The following is a 20962-nucleotide window of genomic DNA, read 5'->3' on the forward strand; positions in this document are numbered from 1 at the left end:
CCTCATCTATCACCCAAAGACAACAATTCAAAGCATTTTGGAAAACAAAACAAAACAAAACATTTTGTCATCTTTTTTCATCTATTCTTACATTTCCTTTTCATCCAGAATTTTAAAGTAAATTCCAGACATCATTCTAGTTCACCCCCAAATACCTCAAAATGTACCTAAGGACTTTTGAAAACCATAAATCACAATGCTACTATCACATATAACAAAAGGAACAAGAAGTTTTTAATATTAACTATCAATCCACATTCAAATTTTGCAAAGGAATGATAATAATGATTGGCAATGAACTGGCTGGCTAAGGAGAGAAGAAATACGACAGGTGTTGGAGTTAGGATCAGTGGAAAGACTTAGAGCCATAGGTGAAAGTCCTGGAGGGTGGAAACATTATTGGAGTTAGGAGCCCACAGAAAGTGAGCTAGAAGGGTCGGAGTGGTTCCACTTTCAACTTTGCCTATTGCTCAGTCATATCAGTCTTTTTTTTCCTCTTAAGAGTCTGTGTATTTCTCTTTCCCACCATCTCATCTATTTTAATTCCGGCACTGATGCTCTCAGAAGAATCTGCGGACTGAATTAGGTCCTTTATACCCTTGGTATTTCTTTGAAGCACTTTTAATTTCAAAAGTTCACGATAACTTTTTTTTTTAATGTCTAACTCCACTAAGAACGATGTCTCCTTTATTCACTGCTGTCATTGCCATCGCTGAGGGCAGCGTCAGGAGAACACCCTCATTAAATATTTTTTTGGACAAAGCAGGGAAGAAGTGTTCAATGATGGCAAATACTGGAAACTTCTAAATCCACCCATAACACTGTTTCTAAGAAGATTTCGAAATTATTTACTCTCAAGTTGCCATTCTGTCACATGTAAAAAGATACAACTTTAAACCTTTTGAGTTAAATCTTTTAAACCTTGAGTTAAACCTTTTTAAACCTATGAGTTAAAACTTTTAAACCTTATCAGTTAATTACCTTAAGACTAAATTGAGCACCTCACCCCTGTTGAACTCTAAAAACCTATCAACCCAGGTCTGCTCGTACATAAAAGAAACGATTAAACTTCGTGATTAAACAGAGCCCTCCCGCAAGGGTCTATCTCGTGTTTTTTTGCGGGGCGGGCCACGCTGCACATCAGGCGGGATCTTAGTTCCTGCGACCAGGGGATCTGAACCCGCCCCCTTCAATGGAAACACGTAGTCCTAACCACTGGACCTCCAGAGAAGACTCTAGCTCGCTCTAAAACGAGAATTTGCTTCCTTCTAACGTGGCCAAGAAGCGCTGGGCCCCGCGGTGAGGCCCCACAGGTCTCTCGGGCTAACAAGCGGGAAGCCAAAGAAAGATCTTAACCGCCCAGAACGGAAGTTCCTGAGCCTTCACACCCGCGGGGAAGTAACTCGGACACGGACCAAGATGGCGGCGCCCAGTGAGGGGACTGCCTTTGCTGCGGGGGTCGAAAAGAATTGGAGTGCGGTTGTTCGCTCTCCAGAAGGGACTCCCCAAAAAGTCCGGCAGCTGATAGATGAGGGAATTGCCCCAGAAGAGGGAGGCGCCGAAGCGTGAGTGCAGCCTGTGTCTGGCGACGGCAAATTGAAAAGGGTTTAGGGGACTCGGAGCAGAGGGGATACCTGGGTCTGTAACTCGGGCGTTGGGGGCGGCTTCGACCTGGGTCTTGAAGAGACTGGGATTACTTCGCCTTGTCGCCTTTAATCTTCTACTCAGGAGATGCTGGATCCCACACCGCGGGCGCAATTTTGCCTTAAGCAGACTTTTTTTTTTTTTAAGCGGGGCGGGAGGGAAAAAAGAGGACCGCTAACTAAAAATGCGCACCCAATTTCTCTTGGTTGGACTTCTTAAGCTTTTTAAAGTCCTAGACACTTTTGGCGGCCTGGTAAAGTTTATGAACACCTCAGAAAGTTATATTTTTCAATGCGTGAAGTAAATGCATAGGATTATAAAGGATACCACTTACTTTGGAATGCAGTTTATCAGAAAGTAAAAGATTTAAATGTGATGCAGTAAAACGCTTCATTAGTAAAACGCTTAATTATTTAGTAGTAAATATGTTGTCTACTGTGATTTTGATGTAGTGTTAAGCATAAACAGTATTTCAAAACATACGCAATAACCATAATGTGGGGACACAATATCTGTAACTTCCATGGTGACAAGTTTACAGATACTGCTGATGCTACTGTGGTTTTTTAAATTATCTTCATTCGTAATGGAAAGAAGTGCTGCATTTCAGTTCAGTTCAGTTCAGTTCAGTCGCTCAGTCGTGTCCGACTCTGCGACCCTCTTCTCCTGCTCTCAATCCCTCCCAGCATCAGTCTTTTCCAGTGAGTCAACTCTTTGCATGAGGTGGCCAGAGTATTGGAGTTTCAGCTTTAGCATCAGTCCTTCCAATGAAAAACCCAGGAGTTAGAGGTTACTAAAATAAATGTCACTTTTTTCTATCCAAATTTCTGAATCCTCTGAATTTTTTCCTAGATCCAACCTCCCTGAGGCTCTCTGTGACTCTCAGAAGGATTCTTAGAATAAATTACTTTGAGTTATAATGATTGATGTAATCTTGAAAGTGAAAGTTGTTCAGTCATGCCCAACTCTTTGGGACCCCATGGACTATACAGTCCATGGAATTCTCCAGGCCAAAATATTGGAGTGGGTAGCAGTTCCCTTCTCCAGGGTATCTTCCCAACCCAGGGGTGGAACCCAGGTCTCCCACATTGCAGGCGGATTCTTTACCAGCTGAGCCACCAGGGATGCCCTGATGTAATCTTACTTTTATTAAAATTATTTTTTTCTAATGCAGTTCCTCCCTTTACCCTATCCAGGCTCTGTTGAAGTGCCTTTCATTGACTATAAAAGAATTGTTTTGCTGTTTTTTTCTCCTTGAATTTTTTCATGAAATAGCCTAAAAATCTTTACTTAGATTTAAATTTTCAAATTAGTTCCTTTGGGGGAAAAGTGGGTATCAAGTATCAATCTAGGTAGAAATATAAAAACTTATTTTCTGCTGTTAAAAAGAGTTGAATTTGTAAGGTGGTTCAAGTTGTATAATTGATGATAGAAGCCTTGAGTCTTGTTTTGTGTTTACAAAAGTTATGCAAAGTGCTGTCAGAGACCAGAGAGTGAGATAAAACAGTTTACCAGTACAGGATTAGCAGAGCATGGTGAAGTAGAAATTGCTTGAAACGTAGTTATGGCCAAACTGTAAAGAGATTTGAATGCCAGACTGAAGAATTTGGATTCTGTGGAACTACTGAAAATGTTAAGTAGAGAAGTGAAATTTAGAAAGTTTAAAATCTAGAGTGGTGTGATTGATATTATGATGTACAGAGAAGCCAGATACAAAATGTTTAGGCAAAGTGATGCCTTGAAAGGATTACCAGTAGTTCTGCCACTTTATTTTAGGAAGGACACATCTGCCACATTCCAGTCAGTTAATGGATCACCCCAAGCAGAAGAACCTCCGTTGGAATCTACAAGCAAAGAAGCCTTCTTTAGCAGAGTGGAAACATATTCTATATCCTTTTAGGTTCGTGTGAGTTGCATGTTCTCCTGCTGCTGAATTCCACCCCCCTCCCCAGGAATAAGACCACTTACTCTGGTTTTAATTTTTAGAATTAAACTTGGTAAAAAAATTTTTTAGGAAAATTAACATCATAAAGTATTAAGGGACATTTGACTGCTAATCTTTTTTCCCCCCCCACAGAAGAGAAAACTAATAGCCTGAGAGAAAAAGGAATAATAACTGACGTTGTATATAGTGTTTTCATGTTTATTATCACATTTGAGCTTCATCTTAAACATCTGAAAATAAGTATTCTTAATAAGTATTCATTTTTGCAAAGAGGAAACAGTTCAGGTAGATTATTTGATTTACCCAGGGTCAATTTACTAGTAACTGGTAGAACCGGAATTATGATGTAAGGCTGTTAGTGCTCAAACCTAATATTATTTTAGACTACAATACATTTCCTGTCTCTTTCAAGATTTTCCTCTGAAAGTTATACATGGTTGCACAACAGATTATCCTCAGACTTAGTAGCTTAAAACCACAAACACTTATTATCTCACGTTTTCTGTGGATCAGGAATCTAGGCACAGCTTAGCTGAGTCCTATGGTTCAGGGCCTCTCTCAGACTGTCATCAAAGTGTTGGCCAGGGCTAGACTAGTAAAGGTTCTACTTCTAAGCTCACTCACGTGGTTGTTGGCAAGATTAATTTCCTCATGTCTATTGGACTGAGGGTTTTGGTTCTTTACTGGCTTTGACTGGAGCTACATGGGCCTCTCACAGGAATAGTTACAACATGGCAGCAGACTTCAGTCAGAGGGAGCAAGCAAGAGAGAGCAAGATAGAAGCTGGATTATTTTTATAACCTAGTCTCAAGCAACATCACATCACTTTTGACGTTTTCTATTTGCTGCTGCTGCTAAGTTGCTTCAGTCATGTCCGACTCTGTGCGACCCCATAGACGGCCTCCCACCAGGCTCCGCCGTCCCTAGGCTTCTCCAGGCAAGAACACTGGAGTGGGTTGCCATTTCCATCTCCAGTACATGAAAGTGAAAAGTGAAAGTGAAGTTGCTCAGTCGTGTCCGACTGTTAGTGACCCCATGGACTGCAGCCTACCAGGCTTCTCAGTCCATGGGATTTTCCAGGCAAGAGTACTGGAGTGGGGTGCCATTGCCTTCTCCTTCTATTTGCTAGAGTGTTTTTAATCTAAAAGCAATTACAGACTTAATAGAAAAGTTGTACAGGTAACAAAGAACCTTCTTTTGAGTACTTGAAAGTAAGTTGCCAAAGTGACACCTCATGACTCCCAAATATTTCCCACAAACAATGACTTTCTTTTACATAACCACAATGAAATCATCAAAATTGGGAAATTCACATAATAAATTACTACTGTCTAACCCTCACATCATAATCATCCCATCAGTCATCATAACCTTCTTAAGAAGATCCAGTTAAAATCTTCAGTTTTTCTTTGAATTTCATGACCTTGATACTTTTGAAAATGATAGGCCAGTTATTTTATAGAGCGTATCTCAGTTTGGAATTGTCTGATGTTTGGTTATGATGAGATGCAAGTTGTGATGCTGTGTTCTCGTTGCATCCTGTCAGGTGGCCCATGCTTTTGATATGCCCCTTTACCTGGATGATCATTTTGATCAGTTGATTAAGTGGGTGTTAACTGTTGTAAAATAACTTTTTCCTCCTTTGTAATTAAGCTGTTTTGTGGGAATATGCTTTGAAACTACGTAAATATAATTCCTCATCAAACTGTATGTAACTTACTTGTTTGTAGTAGCTTGGTCTCCTGATTTCCTTTTTTATTCAATGGATTTTAATCCATTACTATTATTATATATTTTGAAATTCCTGGTGCCCCCTGATTTGGTGAGTGGGAGGCCCATGTAGATACTCTTTACACCTCACTTGGTTACAGCACCCCAGGGTGCTCCAACATCCCCCTCTATGTGGACTCCCTCTTTACTTCGGCTTTGACGCCTTGCCCTGAGCTGTCCCCCCCCACCTCACCCTCCTGGCTTATTCCTCTGCCTTGCACCCCCTGGTGGCTTTAGGACTGAATTGTTCAGGCAAGAGAAAGTATTTTAACCATCCTTGTACTGCTGTTCCTTGGATTAATTCCTAATATTGATACAGCATTTAACAATTATTTCATTTTGTTATATTTTGTTCTCAGTGAATTTAATTTGATTACCAAAGTGATTCTCTCACTTAAAAAAAAATTTTGTTTAGTTTTTAATTGAAAAATAATTGCTTCACAGAATTTTGTTGTTTCCTTCTTTTATTCTACAGAATTCAAACTCCTTTAGCATTTATATCTAGATTCTATTTCTGTCCTTCAGTTCTTTTGCTGCTATTAAAATGTTTTCAAATTCCAATATCCCTTGTAAAAATACAGAACTTTCCTGCAACTTTCGTGTTTTATCCTTTTTGTGTGTATATGCTCTGTAAAACAAGAGCTCTGTAGGTAAACAGAAAAAAAAGTGTTGAATGTTAAAGATCAATAAATGATTTTATTTTCCCCATACTTGTAGATGCTCTTAATGCTCTCAGCCTATTTCAGACACACATACCACCTACACACATTAGTATATAACAGTCAAATTTAGGGCAAGGATGAATAATGAATAATTTTACTGACTTTATTTTTCAGAAGGTAAAAGTAGGGCACCACAGAGGAGTGATAAATATTTCTGTTGTTTGACCTTCACCATCCCCTATTGCTCAGGCAAATCTGGGTACTTTCACTGTGTTTTCAAATCCTTAGCATTTTTTTTTATTGTATTGTATTTATTTGTGGCTGCACTTGATCTTCATTGCTGTATGCAGGCTTTCTCTAGCTGTAGCCAGCAGGGGCTACTCTTCATTGCAGCGCACAGGCTTGTCATTGTGGTGGCTTCCGTTGCAGAGCGTCGGCTCTTGGGTACTCGGGCTTCAGTAGTTGTGGACCAGGCTTAGTTGCTCTACAGCATGTGAGATCTTGGACCAGGGGTCGAACCTGTGTCCCCATCATTGGCAGGTAGACTCCCAAACACTAGATCACCAAGGCAGTCCCTAGTATTTCATATTAAGCAAAACAGAATGGCTTCTCTACTCCATCCCACAACTGGTAATAAAAAACATTTTAAGCATATAAAATATATAGGGCTTCCCATAGCTTTTCCTCTGAATGTGTTTATTCCTAACTATATTAAGAGTGAGTTAAAGTTTTCATTTCTGACTTGTTCATTTTAATGTACTCATGTTTTTCTTAACATGAATACTCTCTGAAATGGGCAGGCAAGCCCTCTGAGCTGTCTCCACTGGTCTGTGCAAAATACGGCTGGGTCACAGTTGAGTGTGATATGCTGAAGTGCTCCAGCTGTCAGGCTTTCCTCTGTGCCACTTTACAACCAGCTTTTGATTTTGACAGATGTAAGTATAAAGTACAAATTACATTTTTCTCCAAGTTCAAAAGATATCTATGCTAGCTTTTCTGAAGACTAGCCACTTGTGTTTGATCAAAGAATGTGTCCTATATATAACAAGGTAAATTTGTGATTTTCTTCAGCTCAGCTACTTTAGAGTGAACCTGTCTGTATGCATTCTGGGAAACTAAACAGCAGTATGTTTATATTAGGATTCTGAAATTTATACTTTAGGCTAAGAAACACAGGTTGTTAATGAAGGCTCACATTTTGGAATGCTCTGCCCTATAAAGATACATAATAGCTCCTTGTTAACTGGTCTTAGAATCTTTATTTAAAACTTGTTTTGTGACAAATATTAAGATGATGCAGTTACTAATATTTCATATCTTTAAAAATTGCCTTAGTTATTTTTATTTTTAGTTGTATCTATACTCTTAAAGGCTCTTGGCCATTGGATGTTGAATCTGTGATAGTGTTTTTTAAGGCATTGTTACCTATGTGGGTTCCAGATAAGGAACGATGTGCCGAGCTGAAGAAAGCCTTATGTACTGCCCATGAGAAGTTCTGTTTCTGGCCAGACAGCCCCTCTCCAGGTACTTATTCCCAGCATTTCCCAATTATCATCTCTTTGGTCATTGCATTTCTAGTATTGTCTATTTCTTTGTAAAAATCTAGTCTTTAAAGTTTCTTTTTTCTCCTTTCTATTTGTGCTTTGCAAGAGGCACTGACATTAATTTATTCTTATGTCATTATTTTATTAAATGCATTTGACATGACAGAGATTAAACCATGCATACATTATCCTATTTAATCCTTTCAGGGGCCCTGGGAGGTAGATAGTATCAATCTGATTCTTAGGTAGGGAAACTGAGAATCAGAGATCTTAAAACCAACTAGTGAGGAGCCGTAACCGTGGTTTTATCTGATTTCAAACTCTCTGCCTTTCCTACCGTAGCAAACCAGCCCCATGTTCTGCCCAGGCTTCCTGGTACACTAATGGCATTAATGGTGGCAGTTGAACAGGGTTCAGTTGCTAAGGAAGACTCACAGGACTGCACATGCGAGTGACTACAAATCTACAGTTTATGACAGTAAAACAGCACCACATACCGGTAGCATCGAAGTGAAGGTGTCACAGGGGCTTCCCAGGTGGTCCAGCGGTAAAGAACCCACCTGCATGCAGGAGATTCCAGAGACAAGCCCTGGGTTGGGAAGATCCCCTAGAGGAGGAAATGGCAACTCACTCCCATATTCTTGCCTGGGAAAATCCCATGAACAGAGGAACCTGGCAGGCTACAGTCCGTGGGTCACAAAAGAGTCGGACGTGACTTGGTGACCAAACAATAACAAAGGCTGTCACAGCCAAGGACGCCCACGCCGTAGGGAGTCTGGAGAGGCCAGGTGCAGGCTCCTCTTGAGCTTCCCGTGGAAGAGCTGTGGCAGTATGCCCTTTCTCTCCAATCAGAAACCACTCATGTGTGCACAAAGCTCTTCAGAACAAGGGAGCCCAAAACGTAGTCTCAAGTGGTACTTGTTTATATTTTGCTGGTCTCGGAGGCATATTGAGTAAAGCCTTGAGCACAGCCTTCTGGGGGCTCACAAGACCAGAGACAAAACTCTCTGGACCCATGGAAAGTGTCTCTTTGTTTTATTTTTTAACTTTTTAAGTAACTTCTAAAATTTTAGTGTTTCAAGTATAAAAAAAATGTAAATAGTAATATAAGAAGCATCTCTACATCTACCACCCAACCTCACCAATTACTAACATTTTGCTACCCTTGTAAACACTTACCTTGCATTCTTTCTGTTAATCAGAAAGAATTACAAGTACAGCTGTGTAGTCCTCCCCAGCCTCATTCCCTGCTTCCCTGTCCTGCAGTAACTACTATCGTGAATTTAGTGACCATGATTTGTTTACATGGTTTCTGTATCTACAGCATTTTCAAGTATCTAGAGGCAGTATATATGGTACTATTTATTTGTTCTACATTTTTCTATAAATGTCATTCTGTATATATTCTGCAACCTATCCTTCATAGGGGGAGTCAGCTTTTTTGAAATTAATCCATGTGTCATATGTAGCAGGCTTGAAGCTTTATAATTGGTAGAACCATCTAATTTTAATCTGAGAGCTGAGGAGTAGTGTTTATCTAGTTGAGTCTCCCTTTGGGAACACTGGCTTATTCATTTTAGAGCCTCCTGTCAGACCCTCTTTCTACATTATTGTTGTGTGACTGTAACTTGAACACCCTTCTCACCAAGTTACGTGTCATCACAGGTGTTAATCAAGCTTGCATTCTTGGTACACTTCCTACTTACTCTAGCATAGTGGCTCTTTCTCTGCTTACATAGATTTTGAGCTTTTGGATGTACAGGTTAATGTTTTTAATCAAATTTGGGAAGTTTTCAGGTCATATTTCTTCAAATGTTGTTTCTGCCCCTTTCCCTCTCTTCTGGGTCTCCCATTATGCAGCTGTTGGTGTGCTTGATCGGATCCCACAGGCCTCTGTTCATTTACCTTCATTCCACATGGATGTTCCTTCTCTCCATCCTTGTGCCACTGATATCTTAGAGGGATTACTACTTCAGATCACCCCACTGTCTGCTATACTTATTTCTTTGCATCTAGGCTAACCCCTTAGTCTCTAAACTAGCGCATATATTCTATAATATATTTTTCCTTTAAAAAAAAATCTTCCAGTAGTTTCTCATCAACATACATTAATAAAATTATGGCCTGACTGCTGTCTATACTTTAACCTTCTCTTCGACTCGGCTCCCCACAGGAATAGTGTGTTCCAAGCCTGAGAAACTATTTAAAATTCCCCACGTATGCTGTCCCTTAGGGCTTTACTTTTACACATTGTTGTTGGTCTTTCCAGTTCAGCTTAGACCTGACTGCTTCTGAGAAACCTTTCCTGAGACTCTGCTTTCTAAATATAATCACAGGGACTTCCCTGGTGGTCCAGTGGTTAAGACTCCACACTCCCAATGCAGGGGGTACAGGTTCAATCCCTGGTCAGGGAACTAAGATCCTGCATGCCCCACAGTGCAGCCAAAAAATAAAACAATCACAGAAGTATCATCACAGCCCTATCCAAAAAAAAATCGGTAATTTCTTTTTTTTTTTTTTTTTTTGGTAGTTTCTTAATATCATCAAATATCATCCGTTTTACATTTCCCCTGCTGCTCTATGCATGCTTTCTTTTTAAAAGTAATTTGCACCAATATCATCTTCAGTTTACTGTTTCCACAGATCGATTTGGGATGTTGCCATTGGATGAGCCCACTGTTCTTGTTAATGAATTCCTAGATCGTTTTCAAAGCCTTTGTCACTTGGACCTCCAGCTTCCTTCCTTGAGGCCAGAGGACTTAAAAACGATGGTGAGTTTTTCTTGGCTAACATACAGTGGCCTTCAGTTGTCACCAGCATGCAGCATTTCCTTTAATGACCAGAGGATGAAGATAGCTAAGAAGAGAACTGCTTGTTTGTCTCTCAACTGACCTTTTCCAATCTCTATTGGAAAGGTGACTTGAGGGTTTAAATAAATGAGTTCTATTTGCACTTTTAGATACGATGCTCTAAGTGGCATAAATTCAATTTTATCTCAATTTGTTACTTAAACTACTTAACAGAAGATACTGAAATGTGGCTTATTGCATACCATTTTCCAAAGAAAATGTTAGAGAAGTTATAAACTCCCTTCTCCCTTGTAAACAGAAATTTTGAAATACTTTGGCCCATCTGTACTTTGAAACTGAACATTTACTGTCCCGTTTGTCATCCTGTGATTATTCTATCAAGACAGACTGTAACTGTAGGAAATAGAAGCTATTATTTTGCTTTTCCAGTTGAGAAACTATTATATATTTTAGCATCAGACTATAAACATCTGATGCCTATTATAAATGTCCACATGTCCCTAGCCAAGGCAAGTTTTCTTCACCCTGTCATGGGTCTGCATTATTCTTAGAACAAAAGTAAAGATTCTGGCAAGCTCTTTTGTTGTGTCAAAAGCAAATTCAGGGCTTCCTTGGTGGCTCAGAGAGAAAGAATCCACCCGCTAATGCAAGAGACACAGGTTTGATCCCTGGTCCAGGGAGATCTCACATGACGTGCAGTAGTTAAGCCCATGAGCCAAAACTATTGAGCCTATGCTATAGAACCCAGGAGCCACAACTATAGTGAGGCTACATGCCTTAACAGCTGAAGCCCACATGCCTGGAGCCCGTGCTCCACAGCAAGAGAAGCCACCGCAGTGAGCAGCCTGCACACCGCAGCTAGACAGAAGGCCAGGCAGCAAGCAGCTAGACAGGCCAGGCAGCAACGAAGACCCAGCACATCCAAAAATAAAGTAAATTCAGTGTCAGCGCAAGATACAAGACATAGGTGGTAGTCATTATTTGGTTTTGAAGTTTACAGATTTCAGAGAAAATATGGAGTTGGTGATTTGAAAGCAAGTTGGTACTAAGAGAAGATGAGGTAGTTCCAGGAAAACTGTTCCCTTTCTCACAGCAGATCCCGGGCAGGTCAGGAAGTGCCTGTGGATACCTTAGCCTCTGCTAGAAGTAAGTCTACTTGAGTGAAGAGAACTGTCTTTGTGTTTATCATTTTTTCCGTGATTTTTGCCTTGTACCATCCAGATGCATCCTTATGGCTTCTGTTCATGGTGGTGGAGATTCGTGTAAGTCTTTCATGTTGGTTCCTTTGCAGTGCTTGACAGAAGACAAGATCAGTCTTCTCCTGCACCTGCTTGAAGATGAACTGGATCACCGGACTGATGAGAGAAAAACTGCAACCAAATTAGGCTCAGACATCCAAGTGCATGTCACTGCCTGTATTCTCTCCGTGTGTGGCTGGGCGTGTAGGTTAGCGAATGTGCCTGGGGACATAAACCGTGGTGACACTATATACCCATGTGTATCAGTTACTCTTAGCATTTGTAGATCACGTGGTATTTGTGTAAGAAAGGCAGTGACAGAGAAAACCTAAGTGGGCGGAAGAGGGATAGTAAGAATTAGCAACAAAACCAGAATTAGAACTCAGGAATTCGTGAACACACCTGAACTGTTTCTTTTACTATCACTTCCCAGTAGGAAATTTGTGTTCCTGTAAGCAGTGAAGCTCCTTTCTAGTTTTAGAAAGGAAAAATCAGTTTAATTGATGAAATCTACCAAGGAAGCACCAGCTGAATCCTCTAGGCCCCAACTTGGTGTTTCCATTCCAGCTGCTCAGTTTGGCACAGAATCCTTCTGAGACAGAAGACTCAGACCAATTTTGATTTACTTTAAATATACTTTCTTTGGTACATTAAGGACTATTCTTTTATAGGGAAAAACTTTTAAAAGGGACATGAGAAATTTATAAAACATACCTTTAAAGTGGGGCTTCCCTGGTGGTTCAGACAGTAAAGAATCTGCCTGTAACACAGACGATCTGGATTTGATCCCTGGGTCGGGAAGATCCCCTGGAGAAGGGAATGCCTATCCATTCCAATATTCTTGCCTGGAGAATCCCTTGGACAGAGGAGCCTGGCAGGTTACAATCCATGGCATCACAGAGAGTCAGACACAACTGAGTGACTTAACACTTTGATCTTTAAAATAATCTTGCCATAGTTGGCACACTAAGACCCCTAGATCTTTCTATAGGAAATTCGTAAGAGGTGATGAAGTTAGGTCCTGAGACTGGAGAATAGGGGCCCTGAGAGGAGGTGGTCCCTAGGCCATTGGACTGCCCAGAGATTTGATGAGATGAAGCATGCTCACAAATCATTATGTTTAGTCCCTTGGCAGTATTACCTTCTGAGAAAACCCACTCTCTTTTCTTTTCTTTTCTTAGTTCTTTGTTGGAACCCATGCAGCTCTCCCTGATAACTTGTTCACAGTGTATGAGGAAGGTGGGGCTCTGGGGCTTCCAGCAGATTGAGTCGTCCATGACCGACCTGGACGCTTCCTTGGGCCTGACCAGCTCCCCTGTCCCGGGATCTGAGGGCCGGCCAGAGCGCTCCCCTCTAGTGCCTGAGTCTCCTCGCAGGATGGTGACTCGGAGCCAGGACACCATCTTTTCCCCAGGCTCAGAGCAGGTATAGACTCCTTTGGCTTGTGTGGGGTGGACTTTTTAAAAACATCATTCTTAACAAAAATCTTGGTGGAAAATTGGAAATTAACTTAGGTTAATTGATCAGAATACCATAGAATGGTTTTATTCATTAGTTGCAGTGGAGATGCTAAATTCATTATTTTGTATGGAAATCTGTTATTTTTGAAGAGTTCAGTTACACAGTTCAGAAACTAAATTTTTATAGTTTTTAAAATGTTAAAAAGATAAATGTTAGCTTTCACATACTTCTAGAAATATTTCTCCAGACCATAGTCATTAATGTCATTGTCCAACATCTCCCCTTTCCTTCAGGCTGAAAAGAGCCCAGGTCCCATCGTCTCCAGAACTCGGAGTGGGGACTCCTCCAGTCCTGTGGACCGTCCCGAGCCGGAGGCTGCTGGCCCCGCCACCAGAACCCGCCCAGTGACCCGCAGTATGGGTACAGGAGACAGCGCCGGCCTGGAAGTGCCATCTAGTCCTCTTCGAAAAGCCAAACGGGCTCGCCTCTGCTCTTCCAGCAGCTTGGTGAGCCCACCCACATGCTTGCAGGTTCCTGAGCATGGCAGCATGCGAGCCCTCACCGTGTATACAGCGTGGAGAAGCAGGCATGAGCCGAGCCTGCTCCTGTGGGTATAGGAGGCTGTGGGAATAAGTTTAAAGATGGGACAGTTGGGTGACTAGAAGGGGGGTGGAAAATTAAGGGTTTTGCCTTTTGTTTCTTTGGGATGGCTACTGGAGACATGATAAATTTGTCTAGCCCAAGGGACAGTAGTGACAAAGGGGAACAGACCTGGTAAGTTGTGGTTTAACAGAAAGGGAGTGAAGGAATTTTTATGAGAGGGAAGTAGATGGGCAGAGTTTAAAGGAGAACATAAAACTAGAAATTTGAGCATCATGAGATTCTGAATTTGACGACTTACGGTGTCTGCCCTTCATTAACACTGACTGCTCTGCCTCCTTCCTCAGGACGCCTCTTCCCGAAGCTTCTTTGATCCCACGTCTCAGCACAGAGACTGGTGCCCTTGGGTAAACATCACACTCAGCAAAGAAACCAGGGAGAATGGTAGCACGGAGGTGGATGCCAGCACTCCGGCAGAGCCAGGCTGGAAGGCAGTGCTGAACATCCTCTTGGCCCACAAACAGTCTAACCAGCCCGCTGAAACCGACTCCACGGTGAGATAAGCCGTTGCCCTGATCATGTGCAGCACTTGCTGTTTATGAGATGAGGAGAGGCTGTTCCTATAATTAGCACCCTGCCTGCCCACACTTTTCACAAGTCAAGATGGACTCAGTCTGGGTTCATCCTAGAGAACAAACACGGGACCGGCTCAGTCCTTCTGCAGTTTAGCATTTGGCATTCCACCAAATTCTGATAAATTCTTTGTCTTCTCAACTTAGATGACTCGAAGTAGAAAAGGGATAGAGAAACAGCAAGAGGTAACAGGCTGCTGCTCCAGCCTCGTGTTGTAGAGCAGCTGCTTTTTCCGTCTGAGTTGCTGTCTCTTGGACTTGGAGCCCTGGCCAGTTAGCGTAGCTGTCTGCATGGAGCTCTGTGCTCTGCTGCCACGAGCACAGCTTCATTCCTCATGGCGGGCGCGTTATTTTGCCGTGTTCCGAGGCCCCAGGCTTGTGTACTGACTCTCAGCTGCCATCACACGAATGACTGCTGCTGGTTCCAGTTGTGGGTAAAGCAAACCAGTCACGAAAGCTGAGAAAGCAACTCAAGCATTTGCTCTATGCCACGGATGGAAGCAAGAGGACGGTGGGCATTAAGGAATCATGAAAACTGCATTCTCTTTCCTTTGCTGGCTCATTTCCAAATTTGCCATGTCACCTGCTTGATATAAATATAGTAATTTCTGACTTCTGTTCCCTCCAAGGACAAAGTAAAATAATACTTGCCAGCAGCTGTTTATCAGAAGCATTCCCAGATTCATGGTTTTGTAGGGTTACAGGATTCCACTGGAGGGAGCTGCTGTGATGCTAAAAGCTCAAGAATGTACATTCATTTACCCTTAGTAAATATGCAGATGATGGTTTTCCAAGTTTTTACCAAAAAAAAAAAACCCTGCATTTTTCCAGTTTAAAATCTTGGAAGTACGTAAAGCTACCTGAAGACAAATGTTTTGGCCCACCTTGCAAATGGGAGAGATTAGGTCTATCTTTGCACATGAGTTCTCTCTGCCTGGGTCCTCATGAAAAAATGTATGGCAGTTCTAAGTAACTCCCCTCTGTCACTGTCATGCTAACTGGAAACCCCACAGGGCTTTTTTTTTTTTTTGGTAGTGGGAAAATTTGGCCTCATAAGTGGCCCTGAGTTCCAGGAGTTTGAAGGTCTGTTTTTGCAACTTGTCTGCTAAGATTCCCCACAGCTGCTGTGTGACTGGGAATTACAAAATTTAAGAGGCTCTCCTATAAAGGGTTTTGAAGCTAGAAAAAAAGTTTGCACTGTTTTCCAACTTAAATTTCTTTCCATTTTGTCACTGTATTAACTAAATTGCCCTCAGTCACAAGTAAGAGTTCAAACTTTGCCCTCCTAGAGCTTTATTAAGACATTCAGCCACAAAGAGGATAAGGAAACAGTGAAAATGTCATCTTCTGTCAGACGTTGGAGGGAACTTTTGGGTTATCTCGTTAGATGTGTTTGTGCTCTCACCGAGACCCTGTGCTCATCTGTGGCTCTCCAAGGCAGAGGGAACCAAGTGTTCTGCTTCCCTGAGAACTTTTATATTTCAGTGAACTGTTTTGTCTCCCTGTAACACCATTTCTCAGAATCTCAGATCACTTTGCAGGCATGATCAAGTGGCAGTGAGATTCTTCCTATTATTAGCTCTGCTGGCTAAAACAGGAAGCTGAGAAGGCCAAGGTCATAGCTTAAACTCTTCAGAGTCATTTAACTTTGTTTCATTCCTCAGCCTTAGACTATTTCATGAATACCAGCTAGGCATCTTATGAATCTGAATCCTTGTTCACAGGGCCAGTTCAGCATCACAGATGAGAAGTCAGTGCAAAGTGTGTGGTGCTACACTGATGGCGGGTCACACGTGTCATCCTCTCTCTCATACAAAGATGAGGACACATACAGATGCTTGGAGGAGGACATAAGCCGTATTGTAGAGGCGCCGAGTGTGTTAGCAGTGGTATCACAGCAGACTCAAGCTTCTTGATTCTTAGTCTGGCTTTTAGCTACCCACTCCAGTATTCTTAGGCTTCCCTTGTGGCTCAACTGGTAAAGAATCTGCTTTGAATGCGGGAGACCTGGGTTTGACCCTTAGATTGGGAAGATCCCTTGGAGAAGGGAAAGGCTACCCACTCCGATATTCTGGCCTAGAGAATTCCATGGACTGTATAGTGCATGGGGTCACAAAGAGTCAGACATGACTGAGCGATTTTCAGTTTCACTTTATGTATAGCACAGTATACAATTAACTTGTTTTATTTACTCCTAGACATATCTAGATCTTTGTGGGAGAAATTTACAGACCGCATCTTAAAGCTATTACCCTTTGTCTCTGTAAAGGAATTTAATCTCTAATAATGAACTTTTCTATCTACAGAGTCTCTCTGAGAAATCAAGAAAGGTATTCCGAATATTCCGGCAGTGGGAATCTCTGTGCTCATCCTGAAGATATCCCAGCCCTTCCTGCAGAGAAGTGGAATGAGTGGCTTTGAAAAATAAAGCCTAAATTCCTTTTTGAGCAGCTGATGCTAAGGTTTTCTCCTTTCTGGTTTAATCACAAGGAGCCCCTGCCCTTGCAAAGACATGTGTGTCACCGCCTGCGTCTGACAAGAGGAGACTTACTTGCAGCATAGGGATGTGGGCAGGAGAGGCAGGGCGAGCCTGGCCCTGGTGAAGGAGTGCCTGATTCCAAAACTCCAGAGAGGACCCCAGCCTTGAGCAGTTTTCGTGTCTGAGGTCGGGGCAGTGTTTTGGAGACTCTTATGTCCCAGGAATATGTCAGTGTGTGTTAATAAAGCATTTGTTAAGATTCTTACAGTTGGAGAGCTATTTTCCTCCTTGTCTAATGGGCTGATATAAAGGAAGCTGAAACTGAGAAAACCACTACAGTGGAGCAGTAAACAAAGTCAAAATTTTAGTTTTCAGATTGGCTGCAAAGCCTGGAGTTTATCTGTGATTCTAGTCGAAGAGGTATTCCTGAACAGAGACAAGACATTGTTCTCTGCATCCCCAGACCTCCTCATGCGTTATAGTGAATGGTAAGCTAATGGTTTTCTCCCTTCACTTGATAATAACAAGAATGAGAGCTGCCAAAGGGAGGCAGGCTCTTCAGAAGAGACCCCTCTACGCAAGGCTCCCCTGAGTGGGGCTCCCCAGGGCTCTTTCACTGCTGGTGGGGCGTTGTCGCCGAGGTGGGGAAGTTGACCCTGACCTGTCCCAACTAAATAGACTACCCACAGAGAGAGCGACCACGAAGGAAGCTAGGTATTCTGCCAAATGTATTTTCTTTCAGTAGCTGCAGTAGGTTGGTTTTATACCTCACTCCTTTCATACTGCAGTATTCTAGGAACATAGTATGTAATATAATACTCCACCCATGCTAAACTTTATATCTCTCAAAAAATTTTTTTCTATGTATTGCACCCAACAAAATAAACCCTTAATATCTAATACTCAGTCCATATACAAAATTCCCAGTTGTTCTCAAAATGTCCTTTATGTTTGATTTGTCCACAGCAGTATCCAATTCAAAAAGTAATGGGTTGCATAAATCTCTTTAGTCTAAAGGACAGCCCCCTTTTTTTCATGTATGTCAGATTTTAAATCTGTTATTTTTCTCAATCCTGACTTTTTAAAGAGGGTACATAGTGTTGAATTTGCTCTTAAATCAAGCCTCCATCAGTGGGTAAGACTGGTAGAGGTTGCCTCCAGGTTATTTTCCTAGGGGCACTCCTTTGCCTTTGGCACTGATGAATGGCATGACGGTTCATTTCCAGTCTCCATGGTCCCCTTAGAGATTGGTTAACAGGTAGCTTTGTAATGTTCTAGTAATGAGACTTCTGGCCTAGGATGCGAAGCCATCTGCTGACTAGTGACTGTGTAGAAGTGTGCTCACTAGAAGCTCATCGCTTCTAGGTCACAATTTCTTAAGGAGTAGTGTTGAATCATTAACACAAGGTATTCAAATGGACTACAAGCCTAAGTTTCAGATTATAATTGGGTGTTTGTTTTGAGTCTTTATATTATTATTTTAATTTATACCTCCCACCAAAAAAGGTTTTCACTCTTCTTTAAAATAGAGTTCCATACTATTTTTGGCTTTGTGGGATTTTTAAAAATTATAAATGGTAGCAAATTGGGATACACTTGATATCATTTAAGAAACATTAAGTCTCGTGTGTGGCACTGTCCAAGCCCTTGTATAACACAAGCATGAATGATCACCTGGTTTCCACCCTCAAGAAGTTCCACCCTCCAAGTCCAGCCTGGAAGATATATGTGTACATAAATGTTACACAAGACAAAGAGTGACAAACAGTATAAGTTAATTCTCATCTATGGAATATATGGAATTGGGCTGAGTTGGAGATGTAGGCTTTATGAGAATAGGGACCTTGTCCTGTTTTATCATCTCAACATTTAAAGCTGCCCTGCAAATGGTAGACGCTTAATGAAAAAAGGATATTTGAGGCTGAAGGAACATTGAACAAAGGAGCAGAATTTCTAAGTTCCTGAAAGAGCAGGTGTTCTGCCGTGACAAGACCTCTGCACTGAGTAGAAGAGAACGCTGAAAGAATGCAGTCTGGGCCAGTCTGAAGTCTCATGTTACACTGAGGCAGTTCTGCGGGGAGAGAGAAGCCGTGGGAGAATGTTTTGAGCAGGGAAGTGACGTTTGCTCAGGAGGACAATCCTGGAGTGTGTAGCGCATGCACTATGGGAGACGGGAATGGGTGCTTGGATAGAAATGTCAGTGGTGACTTCAGCCTTTGGAGGGAAGAAGATGGGAGGAGTCATGGACGGCCCTGAGGTTTGTGGCCTGCCTGATCAAGGCAGAGAGCTCAGGTGCGGAGGGAAGACAGTCGCTTTATTTTTAAACGTTGTTGAGTTCAGTTACGTAAAAATACCTGCCTGGAAATGGTGTTCTAGAGGTCAGGAGAATTCAGTGCGCTAGTCAAGGATCATTGTTTCAAATGCTCAGAATGTGCAGACTCTAAAGCCGCAGAGAGCGATGCTGTCACCGTTACCACCTCACAAGGACCTTAATGCCAGCCTGTTTGTTTGTCTTGTTTGTGCCACATCGCCAACTGAGATCTCAGTTCTCCAATTAGGACTGAGCCCAGGCCATGGCATTGCAAGCCCAGAAACCTCACCACTAGGCCACCAGGGAACTCAGTGCCAGCTGGTTTAACGGTGTGCCTATGCCTGAGGGCTTGAGGCTGCCTGTCAAGTTTCTGGTGAATATGCTACCAGACTGGATGAGTATACTTTCAAATAGTGTGTGGTCTCAGATGGGGTGATGATTAATTTTATGTGTCAATGTAACTAGTTAATGGATAGCTGGTAAAACATTATCTCTGGGGACTTCCTTGGTGATCCACTGGTTACAAATCTGCCTTCCAAGCGGAGGACAGCGTTTCGATATCTGATTGGGGAACTGAGGTCCCACATACCATGTGTGCAACTAAGCCAAAGTACCACAGCTACTGAGCCCACGCGCCACAATGAAGATCCAGCACAGCCAAAAATAATATTATTTTCCGATAATATTATATTATCAGCCTGTGAGGGTGTTTGCAAAATAGATTAGCATTTGAGTTGGTAAACGCAGTAAAGAAGATCACCCTTACCAGTGCAAGTGGGCATCACCCACTGAGAGCCTAAGCAGAACAAAAAGGCTAAGGAAAGGCGAATTTGCTCTCTTTGTGGCTGGAACATTGGGGCTCCTGGTTCATGGGCCTTTGGAGCTGGACTGGGGACTCCACCACTGGCTTTCCTGGGCTTCCAAGCTTGCATGTGGTTGGTAATAGGATTTCTCAGTCTCTGTGATCATGTGAGCCACATCCCATAATAATTCTTTCTTTATATGTATCCTATTGGTTCTCTTTTCTCTGGAGACTGCTGACTGATACAGATGAGCGTGAACTTACGAGCTTCATCTTCCAAAGCATTTTATTTCTTCCACACACTAGGACATCACTTCAAGTTATTATTCATTCTTGTGGGTTCAGTTCAGTTCAGTTCAGTTCAGTCAGTCAGTTGTATCTGACTCTTTGCAACCCCATGAATCGCAGCACGCCAGGCCTCCCTGTCCATCACCAACTCCCAGAGTTCACTCAGACACGTCCATCAAGTCAGTGATGCCATCCAGCCATCCCATCCTCTGTCGTCCCCTTCACCTCCTGCCCCCAATCCCTCCCAGCTTCAGGGTCTTTTCCAATGAGTCAACTCTTCTCATGAGGTGGCCAAAGTACTGGAGTTTTCAGCTTTAGCATCATTCCTTCCAAAGAAATCCCAGGGCTGATCTCCTTCAGGATGGACTGGTTGGATCTCCTTGCAGTCCAAGGGACTCTCAAGAGTCTCCTCTACAAGTGTTTGGTTTGACCTTTCTGGTAACCCATTTTTCCTTATTTGGTTCTTTATTTGAAAAAAAATTTTTATTTCACTTGGCAAACCCTTTTAAAGATGGAAATTGCCTAAATTTTCAATTTTGCTACTTTCCTATCTTAAAGATAGCATTATAAATCATCATTATAAAGAATTTCCCCGCTTATACCTAGCCAAACTAGGTAGCTTACAGAGGTACTATATAATCTCTGTGTTGTCTACTGCTGGCTTTCTCATGGGTAAATAGAACTACCAACACCTTCTTCTCTCCCTCCCAGGTCAGAACCTTTTACAGTGTGGGTCCCAGTGGTCAAGGCAGATGGTACCTTGAAGACCCTCAGCT

General features: G+C 42.2%; 1 protein-coding gene across 1 annotated transcript; it reads left to right on the plus strand.

Moving 5' to 3' along the window:
- Positions 1138-17052, plus strand: ZC3HC1 (zinc finger C3HC-type containing 1). Its single transcript, XM_005679468.3, has 10 exons — positions 1138-1565; positions 3421-3532; positions 6806-6956; positions 7462-7545; positions 10209-10336; positions 11667-11821; positions 12795-13038; positions 13368-13580; positions 14022-14228; positions 16613-17052. Exons 1-10 carry the CDS (start codon positions 1420-1422, stop codon positions 16679-16681), a joined length of 1509 nt encoding a protein of 502 aa, XP_005679525.2. The 5' UTR covers positions 1138-1419; the 3' UTR covers positions 16682-17052.

The sequence above is a fragment of the Capra hircus genome, chromosome 4, assembly GCF_001704415.2.
Source record: "Capra hircus breed San Clemente chromosome 4, ASM170441v1, whole genome shotgun sequence".
NCBI lineage: Eukaryota > Metazoa > Chordata > Mammalia > Artiodactyla > Bovidae > Capra > Capra hircus.

Excerpts from the sequence above, each read along its gene's own strand:
- ZC3HC1 (XM_005679468.3), top strand. The coding sequence starts at position 1,420 with ATGGCGGCGCCCAGTGAGGGGACTGCCTTTGCTGCGGGGGTCGAAAAG. Across the intron at positions 13,581-14,021 it reads TCTGCTCTTCCAGCAGCTTG|GACGCCTCTTCCCGAAGCTT; the intron begins GTGAGCCCACCC and ends CTCCTTCCTCAG. Across the intron at positions 14,229-16,612 it reads CCGCTGAAACCGACTCCACG|AGTCTCTCTGAGAAATCAAG; the intron begins GTGAGATAAGCC and ends TTCTATCTACAG.